At 32.8% G+C, this 9,772-nt stretch overlaps 1 protein-coding gene across 5 annotated transcripts; it reads right to left on the bottom strand.

Moving 5' to 3' along the window:
* Nucleotides 1-397: 397 nt before the first annotated feature.
* Nucleotides 398-4,937, bottom strand: CaMKI (Calcium/calmodulin-dependent protein kinase I). 5 transcript variants are annotated; one of them, XM_017178144.3, is made up of 10 exons: nucleotides 4,868-4,937; nucleotides 3,952-4,166; nucleotides 3,755-3,889; nucleotides 3,332-3,376; nucleotides 3,040-3,114; nucleotides 2,833-2,971; nucleotides 1,549-1,813; nucleotides 1,360-1,486; nucleotides 951-1,038; nucleotides 398-864 (listed from the first exon to the last, which is right to left on the bottom strand). In XM_017178144.3, exons 2-10 carry the CDS (start codon nucleotides 4,065-4,067, stop codon nucleotides 601-603), a joined length of 1,254 nt encoding a protein of 417 aa, XP_017033633.1. In that variant the 5' UTR covers nucleotides 4,068-4,166; nucleotides 4,868-4,937; the 3' UTR covers nucleotides 398-600. The 5 variants fall into 5 exon arrangements, with proteins under 5 accessions (XP_017033633.1, XP_017033634.1, XP_070143701.1 ...); XM_017178145.3 differs by lacking the exon at nucleotides 4,868-4,937 and adding an exon at nucleotides 4,752-4,845; XM_070287600.1 differs by lacking the exon at nucleotides 4,868-4,937 and adding an exon at nucleotides 4,308-4,324.
* Between the last annotated feature and the right edge of the window lie 4,835 nt (nucleotides 4,938-9,772).

Genomic DNA, 9,772 nt, shown 5'->3' with positions numbered 1-9,772 from the left:
TGTCTTGACGCCCCATCGTTATTATTTAACAATTAATAAGTGCTCATCATTTTTGAGAAACATTTAATAGGGTTTTTGTTGAATTTTTTTTTTTAATATACTTAGATGAGTGTGTCCAATATTAAAGTTATTGCATATAGAATCTATCATTATCGAAACACCATCACCTTAGAAGACATTCATAACCAAAAATATAGTAGGCAATTGCTGTGTGGAGCCATCTATACAAGTTTGTATTGGTAGATTAAAAATTGTAAATAACTCTGAGAACTTAAATATCGTGGTAATGAGTGGCTCGGAAAGGAGTACTCAACTGAAGCCAGGCATACGAAAATTCAGCTGTGATCTTTACGATCAAGCCGATGATGTTACGAGTTCTTAAGTATATGGTTGGTAATTCGTATTATTTATATGGTATATTTTTTGTCAACGTTTTTACTTTGACTTCTATTAAGAAGAGTACATTTTTGTTAGCAAATTTCAAAGAATTGGCTTTGATTAGTAAACATCAGTGAGAATATTTACTATAGACTAGAAAAAATTTAAAATTCAAGAAATTGTAATTGGAAAAACGACAAATGTAACATATTATTTTCATATTCAAACTGAAGCTCCATTGGTATTGCTAGTTTCCAGATCACTGCTCTGATCCTGAGGCAAACGAAGAATGTGTGCTGTGGCAGCGGGGCTTGTTTCAGTTCCTTCTCCAGATGCTGTTTCTGCTCCTACTGCTGTTGCATTCGTAGAGTGTTTCTTGTGGGTACTGCTATTCCCAGTGGAATCACTATTTGCACTACTACTATTATTGCTGCTAAGAGCCATCCTTTGCATTTGCCGTATGACTGTGGCCGCATAATAAGCTTGCTAAAAATAAGTAAAATTTAAATTAGTTTAATATAATATACATATATTTGTGTGTATATCTTCAATATATTATATTTAAAACGCACCTTCCAGCGTGATTTTGCAAAGTTCTTCTTCAACTGCTCTGAGACGGTTCCATGAATATTTTTGCTACTCGCTTCATTGCCAGAAATCCTGCAATAAATACGGGGAGATTTAAATAGATCAAAACAAAATCTATACAATAAAAATATCTGTTATATCTGCAATGGTACGTGGAGTATATCACTAGGTTTTCATAATAATTAATTTATAATTTTAAGTTTTCTAATCAAAGATTCTTAAAAAATTTAGAAATCTTAGGTTTGGACCAATAAATAAAAAAAGTATAACTGGTTTTGTTATAACTTCTTTTTATAATACAAATTATAGAAAGATTATTCAGTCTCAGTACAAGTATAGTGCCGATTGGGCAAAAATAGATCCCCGCATTAATTAATATGCATTAATACTTACCAGGCATGAGCCAACGCTTGCTTACATGTATATCGCTTTTCTACGGTTACACACATTAGGTTTCGTATGAAATGTTTGGCCGATTCGCTGATTTCATCCCAATACGGCGAATCAAATTCAAATTCCCCTAAAATAGGTATTTAGTCATGATTAATTATTCATATTGCGTTCATATTTCAATACCAATACCTTTTAAAATCTGTGCGAATAAATTGGCATCGTTTTCATCATAAAACGGGGGATAGCCGCATAACAGAATGTATGATATTACCCCAATACTCCACACATCAACGGCTTTGCCATATGGCTTTTGTGCTAGCACCTCGGGTGCAACATAACCTGGCGTTCCACATGCAGTTGCCATAATGCCCGAGTCTTCCATTTTGGATAATCCGAAATCGCTAATCATTATTTTGCTATCATCTTCAGCGCTGTAGTATAGCAAGTTTTCTGGCTAATAAATTATAATTATTCAGTTACTTATTTTCAATAGGGTTACTGCTGATCTTAGAAGTGAGCTAATAATTTTAGAGCAAATTAGTGAACTGAGATCAGCTTAAAAATTCGCTTCTTAGTACCCGAGCAAACGAAAAATCAGAAAGCTTTTTCTCGTTCGCTGTTTTTTTTAGCACTGTGCTTTAAACAAAGCTGGATATCCAAAGTATTGAACTCATAAGACGCATATAAATTTAATGCTAATTTCTTTTCCTTAAGGGGGGACATCTGAGTAACTGGCAAAAAATAGCCGATTTTCAAGATTTTTTTTTGGCTAAATGAAAAAGCCAATCGAAAATTTTTAAGGTAGGTTTTATAATGTTAGATGTGAACTACAAAATAAATTTTTTTTTAATAAATCGAAAACAAAACGGCGGCTGTGCAGCATGTCTTCGTCGGCCCTAATTTTTTGAAAGGGCCATGGCCGGAAACCTAACGTCCTTAATTTTTGATCTAGAACAAAAAAATCAAATTTTGTTAGATTCTATATCAACCGCTATCGACACACGTAGGATTTTTTCGATATTTTGATTTTTTGCAAAATGGTGAGTGATTAAAAAAAATGTTCAATTTTCATGAGAAAAAAACGTCACAAAATTGTTGATAAAAAAAAGTAAGCAAAAATAAAAAAAGAATCCTACGTGTGTCGATAGACAAAGGTATTTTGGATATACTGTCAAAATTTCAGATCGATCGGTTAAGATTTGTTCGAGTTAGGTTTCCGGCCAACTCAAAAAAAGTAGTTTTGAGAAAAACGCGTTTAAAGTTTTAAAATCGTATATATATTTACATGAGAGGCATGTTATTTTTAAAACCCTAAAGAGTTTTTTAAGCAAAAAAAAAATGTTTCGATTTTTAAATAAAGTCCCCCCTTAAACTCCATTGTGGGGTAATACATAATTTATCTCGGAAGCCTAAGACCTGGTCACTCTATACCACAAACAAATAAAGGGCGAATAAAAGATTAGCGATGCTTACTTTAAGATCACGATGCACAACACCCTGTTCATGCATATAATCGACAGCCTCTAAAATTTGTCTGATCAAATGAGAGGCGTCCTTTTCTGTGTATGACCCCTTTTCTACAATCCGGTCGAAAAGTTCACCACCAGTAACCCTGTAAAATTAAAGTAAATATAAATGTAATTAGATAAAAGAGTAGGATGGGAAATATAATTCACATACAACTCCATGACGAGGTACACCTTGGATTTGTCCTCATACGTTTCCAACAGTTGTACAATATTTGGATGAGTTAATCTGAAAAGGTACAATTTCGTAGGTAATTTTTAATTATATGTATTTTTTCTTGAATATATTAAATAATCAAAAAGTATTATTGGAAGTAATTGTTAATATTATCTTCAAATGTCCTCAAAAGTTTGTTTGAACGAAGTTATTGCACCCTCAAACATGCATGTACGTCAAACTCAAACTCTGCGCTCAAAATATAGGATCTCGGGGATATACAACTCACCGCCTTTCATCTGGACATTTGCCATCGAAATGATTTGCACTGAACCTAAACACACGAAAAGAAAGCAAATTAAAGCAAACAGGAAAAAGTTTTGACAAAAAAAAGTATAAAAACAATATATGTATTTATTAATAAGCTTTGAAAATAAATATATTTAAATATTATAGATAGATTTAATTCAATAAATACATATTGCAGTAGAAGGCAAATATTCAACATAAAAAACTTTAATAGAAGAAAAACATAATCAGTATAGTCAAAAACGCATTATTTCATGAAAATTTAAAAAAATATATATAAATGCATTAAAAATGTCGTATCCTAATCTTGGAATCCTGAATCTGACTGTTACCCTGTTAACCAGAGTATTTTAACACGCACACTTTAGATGGTACTACCATTTTTTGTAGGTATATTTCTCACCTCCTCAGCACACGTATTTCATTCTCCAGGGATTCCTCCTTGCCCTTTAACGCTTTCTTATCGATTATTTTAACAGCAAAATGATCGCCTGGCGTTTCCTTACTTTCGGCTAAACGTACTTCTGAAAAGGCACCACTACCGTGGAAAGAAAATTTAACAGATTACTCTATGAATAAGATTAACTTTCTGCTACTCACGTCCCCAACAGTCCATGGAGATTATATTTTTCTTCAATTGACACTTGCTTGTTCAACTCCTTGATATCCCTCGCCTTCGTCTTCTTTCCCGAATCTTTTTTGCCGAAGAGGGGCATGATTTTCGTACAATTTACAATTGTTTTGGATTTAGGCTTTCAGAAGGTAACTGCGCAGGTATGGCGCATGGTATGACTTCAGACTTTGAACAAAATTGTCTAAAAAAATGAAAAATATATTATAATCAGTATCAGTAAAATTCACTTGTTTTTGATTTAAGCTTATAATTAAGTATGCCCCGGCTCAGAGTTTACGGTTAAAGGTTAGATGTGAGCTGATTATTATTTAGAAACGCGTACATTCTCTCGAGAAGAGCACCCATATGAACTTATTTGTACACAGCAATATGTATACGTAGTATAGATACTTATATATATATATATATATATATATATATATATATATATATATATATATATTTTTACATATTTTGAGTGGTTCAAAAATTGTTTAGATATTAAAACTTCAAAACTTCTTAAGTAAAACTGAAAAAAAAAATAATAATAATCGGAATTTGGCGATTTATTTAAGAACGTTACACGGAAACTTCACACAAACTTTTGTACGAAAGTAGCTCGTAGCTTGTTGTACAAACAAATTTTTTGTTTAATTTTCAGATTTCTAGTATGTACTATTTTATAAAGAAATATATTATTGAAAATATGACTTTATCTGCAAACTTCTATGGGATTCGTAATTAAAAAATATAATAATAATATTTAAAAAGGCTCTGCTCTGGTTACGCTTTTAACATTTCTGCACTTTAAAGCTTTCTATTTTATTTATTTGAAAAGAAAAAGCACGCTATACTGAAAATAACAATTAAATATTTTCGTGTAATATTGATTTATTGATTTACATTCAGGCGCATGCGAAACTTATAGAGGCACAATTAGAGGTGGAGAACAATCTATAGCACTATCGAGACTGAATCGATAGCAAGCAAAACCTTTGATAGTGATCGATGGTACCATCGATCGATAGAGTCTCACCTGTATTTCAAGCAGCAATCGTTTTTTCAGCAAGGTGGGCCTAATGGGTTCTGACAGGCAAACCTTTTTCTTTTATTTTCATAAACAAAACTTTTGGATAAAGTAAATGTTTTGTTTACATTCAGGGTATTCAATTTTGTATGTTTTTTTTTTTTTATAAACAACCTTTATTAAAAAATATCTTTAACAATTATTTTAATTTAACAATTTTTATGTAGAGTGTAAGGGGTATTCCCTTGACGACTGGCTGGTTGCGTTTGGCATAAAAACATGATCACTGATGAATTTATATCGATAGTTTTGCCAAACGCGTATGATCACTGATCATTATGCAAGATTATATCCATCAAGATTAGCAAAATAGATGCGTAAAAATAGAACGCTGCCTTTTCGGAATACTAATAAATATCTCGATTAGAATAATCAAAAGAAAATCGTAATGTGCTTGGAAATATAAATTATAAGTCATGAATTCAATGGAATCCTTAGATATAATTCAATAAACACTTATTTTTAATTGTTTAATTCTATTTAAAAATTTTTATTTTTATATAGTTACGAATGTAACCAGCCCCTTCAAGAAAAGAAGGCGTCACATTATATAAACAAATTTTTATGAAAACCTATTGTCGTTTCGTTTTTACAAAAATTCAGTTAATTGGCGGGAAGCTCGAATATAACAATAGGTTCCCAGCCGATTATTTATACGATGGCGGAATGACTTGAACTCTGATTGCTACTATTTAATATAAACGGCATACCTCCACTTTGTTTTATAGATTTTGTAAACCTATACCACCTATACACATTCTTCGGGGCATTTGTTCTTTGTTAGAGAAAAATCATTAAAGAAACTCAAATTCCTCGTCCCCTAACTCATTTTAATTTAGTGCGGATAAGATCTGACGCAATCTTTGCTTTTGCTGTTGTTAAACAGCCTAAATAGCTGAAAAACTATTCATTTTACTCCCACATTGGCAGCTTCACCCATCTTTGTTTACGTTTACGTTTTTATGAGCCACAGCAGATCGATCAGCTGAAATCGGATGCAGATGCACTTTGACGCAGCTCTGTGGGAACACGAGTTTCGCACCTGCAAAAAATGCCAACCGTTCCTCACAAATCCGCTGAATGGGAAGATATTATAGTTAAAGATACGTTAAAAATCTTTAACATTGCGGTTTCTACGGTAAGTTTGAGCTCCAGCCATAGCTTTTCTAATTATATGGTACAGGGATACTTATACCCTTGCAGAGAATTATAATTTCAGTCAGAAGTTTGCAACGCAGTGAAGGAGACCTTTCCGACCCTATAAAGTACAGTAGAATCCGGCTATAACGACTTCGCTTATAGCGTCCGTCCGGTTATTGGGACGAAAACTCGATGGCTTGGTTGGTCCCCATACAAACTTATATGAAAGGACCTCCGCTTAACACGTCTTCGTTTTTAACGACAAGCCGCTTATACCGACCAAATTTTTCACAATTCAACCGGATATTGCGACGCGACGAAAAAAAAAAATACAGCAAAATAATTTAATTTTAAATTTAATTTAATGTAATTTAATTTAAAGCAATATGGATGAAAACAAAGATGACAATTACCCGAAAATTACCGATGCCATTTTAATGATAAATGATGCATGGCAACAACTTTCGCCATTAACAAATGCGAATTTCTTTAAGCATTCTGGGCTTAAGCCTAGTACTCTGACGAGAATAAACCGCTGTATAAATTTAGACAGCGGCCAAACTCCATATAAAAAAAAACGGTGTCGAAAAAAAAAAAAGAAGAACTTTTAGACACGTCGTTTTTTTTGGTACTCTGACGACGAAAATGAACCCTGCGAAAATTGAATGGCGCTGCCAGATCAAGATAGTAATGCCCATATGATACACTAATGCAGTTTTCATTAATTAGCTACTTCATTAGAACCTTGAAAGAGACCACTATATGTGTAATTTTGTGTAATTTGGCTTGAATTTTGCTTGGATTATTTTGGTAATACGACTACGGTCACACCGACCGTAAAAGGTAAACAAAAAAAAACGGCCGCCATTCGAGGCGTATTACTATGAATTTCTGAATTCCTCGTCGAAGTATTCTTGCATAAATAAATGCAGAATCCTTTAAATTTATGTTTTTAACGTATAATGCTTAAATTTTTTTTAATTATTACCAAAAAAAATGTTTATATTAATTTTACAGCGTAAGAACCTTGCCCTCGCAAAACATATTATTTTTCCTAATTTTCTAATATTTTTTCAGTTCAAAAAACCAGCGAAATGATTTAAAAATAAAATTCTCATTGTGAGACCATACTGTCAATGAGCTGGCTAATACATTTTTCAATTACAATTTTCTTCATTAAACCCGTATTTTGTTATCGAGTATCTAGTATATAATATGTAGATCTATCGATTATCGCGTCAATGAAGTAGCTAATGCATTATTCTAATGCATTAGAGCGCAATATAGTCGTCTTGCTCGCACTTGTGTAAAACGCTATAGCGCTGTCAAATCTTTAATGAAGTCTCTAATTAATGCGGCAGTGTCATGCCAGTATAAACAGCTGATATCGCGCTGTCTAAATAATTCATTTGATTTATTTAGACACCCCTAATGGAGGGAAAGTTGGAGGAAAAAAGTAGCATTGATAGGGGCTGTCAAGGGGAAGCCCATAATATGGAATTTAACCCACAAAGGACATTTTAATGCCATATTTATTAATATTTTTAATATTTTTTTTGAATATTTGTTTACAAACAGCTGTCCAGTGTGACCCAAGGAAATCCTTAAACGCCATAAAAAGTACATTTTCGCGGCGTTTCAGGCTTTTCCTTAACTTTTTTTGGTCACACTACCTCGGTAGCGAAATAAACAGCGATTCCGCTGTCTAATTTAGACATCGGGTTTTTCTCGTCAGAGTACTAGGCTTTACCGGAGAAAATTTAGATGGTCCCAGCATCTCATTCTCAAACGATATTGACATCGAGGACGACATTCCTCTATCGGTTTGGGCAAGAGCTCTAAAAAATCAGCTACCGATTTCGAAGGAAGAACTCGATGAATTTGTTCTTATAGACAATGGTGTGGTGATTTGCGAGGAACCATCTGAAGAGAGTATTGTTAAGAACATATTAGATGACGAACAGGACAGCGAAGACAACGTGGAAGACCAAAATGAAGATGTGTCAGCGCCCAGCGTTTTGGAGGCACTCAAGGCTGCTGAAATGTTGAATAAATTTTTCAGTTCCAATTTTAATGACAAGACATTAACTCACAGCATTTTTCGTCTAAATAAATCTGTGCGCGACTGTTTTTATAAGTCAAAAACAACACAATCAAAAATCACAGATTATTTAAATTAAGTATAAAAAGAAATAGATAATAATATAGAAATAAGATTAATACTTTATTATGCCTATGAAAATGTTTGTATACGACTTATTATGAAGTTTATGTTATTGAATTAAATTTGTTTTTTGTTTTGATTTAAAAAATTAATTTGTTTTATTTTAAAAACCTATTACAATCACATCAACCAAAAATAAACAAAAAAAAAAAAAAATGTTTTTGCTCCTTTCGGTTAGTGCGTCTTCCGGGTATAACGACGTAAAATCGTCGGTCCCTTGAAAGTCGCTATAACCGGACTCTACTGTATATATATTCTTGATCAGCATCAACAGCCGAGTCGATCTAGCCATGTCCGTCCGTCCGTCTGTCTGTTTCTACGCAAACTAGTCCCTCAGTTTAAAAGCTATCTGAATAAATCTTTGCATATAGTCTTCTATATACTCTCACTTGGCTGTTTTTCAAAATTTTTGTATTATTTTTGAGATATGGTCAAAATATATTATTTCAGATTTTTGGTTTAATTTTGTGAAAATCGGACGACTATATCTTATAGCTGCCGTAGGAACCAACGGGAAAGTAATAGAAAAAATTATAACTTCGTTATCTTTCAACGTATTTTAATCTACTTTAAGATATGAGCTTTTGTTATTATTGTAGAGTTTTGATATACATTTTTTTGAAAATCGGACAACTATATCTTATAGCTGCCATAGAAGCGATCGGTAAATGTAGAGAAAATTTAAATCTAGGAATATAAAACTGTAACTGTCAACCTGTAAACATAATAAGTATAAGTAAAATATTATGAAACTCTGTTTTGTGTGTGTTTTCAGCATTTTATTTATGCTATGTGTAAATATACACATTTTTTTATATATTCGTTTATTTTTCTTTTTTTTAATTTTTTAAATGTTTTTTAATGGTCCAATTATAATCTGCAAGGGTATACAAAGTTAGCTTCCTTTCTTGTACAGCTTAATGCCAACAGAAAATGTATGCAACAGAAAGCAGAAGGTTTTTATATTCTTGATCATTATGACCAGTCGAGTCGAGTAAAATATCATTGTAAAGCCTAGTACTCTGACGAGAAAAATCCGCTGTATAAATTTAGACAGCGGCCAAACACCATATAAAAAAAATGGTGTCGAAAAAAGAAGAAGAAGAACTTTTAGCCACGTCGATTTTTCCGGTACTCTGACGACGAAAATGAAGCCTGCGAAAATTGAATGGCGCTGCCAGATCAAGATAGTGAACAGCTGATATCGCGCTGTCTAAATATTTCATTTGATTTATTTAGACACCCCTAATGGAGGGAAAGTTGAAGGAAAAAGGTGGCATTGATAGGGGCTGTCAAGGGGAAGCCCATAATATGGAATTTAACCCACAAAGGACATTTTAATGCCATATTTATTAAT

The sequence above is a fragment of the Drosophila kikkawai genome, chromosome 4 (assembly GCF_030179895.1).
Source record: "Drosophila kikkawai strain 14028-0561.14 chromosome 4, DkikHiC1v2, whole genome shotgun sequence".
NCBI lineage: Eukaryota > Metazoa > Arthropoda > Insecta > Diptera > Drosophilidae > Drosophila > Drosophila kikkawai.
This window is presented reverse-complemented; position numbering and strand designations above follow the sequence as displayed.

What these genes read in the sequence shown, in the direction of transcription:
- CaMKI (XM_017178144.3), bottom strand. Translation starts at nt 4,067, where the DNA reads ATGCCCCTCTTCGGCAAAAAAGATTCGGGAAAGAAGACGAAGGCGAGG. An exon ending in AAATGTCCAGATGAAAGGCG is followed by an intron (nt 3,115 to 3,331) that starts GTGAGTTGTATA and finishes GTACCTTTTCAG; the next exon opens with ATTAACTCATCCAAATATTG. An exon ending in TTGCAAAATCACGCTGGAAG is followed by an intron (nt 865 to 950) that starts GTGCGTTTTAAA and finishes ACTTATTTTTAG; the next exon opens with CAAGCTTATTATGCGGCCAC.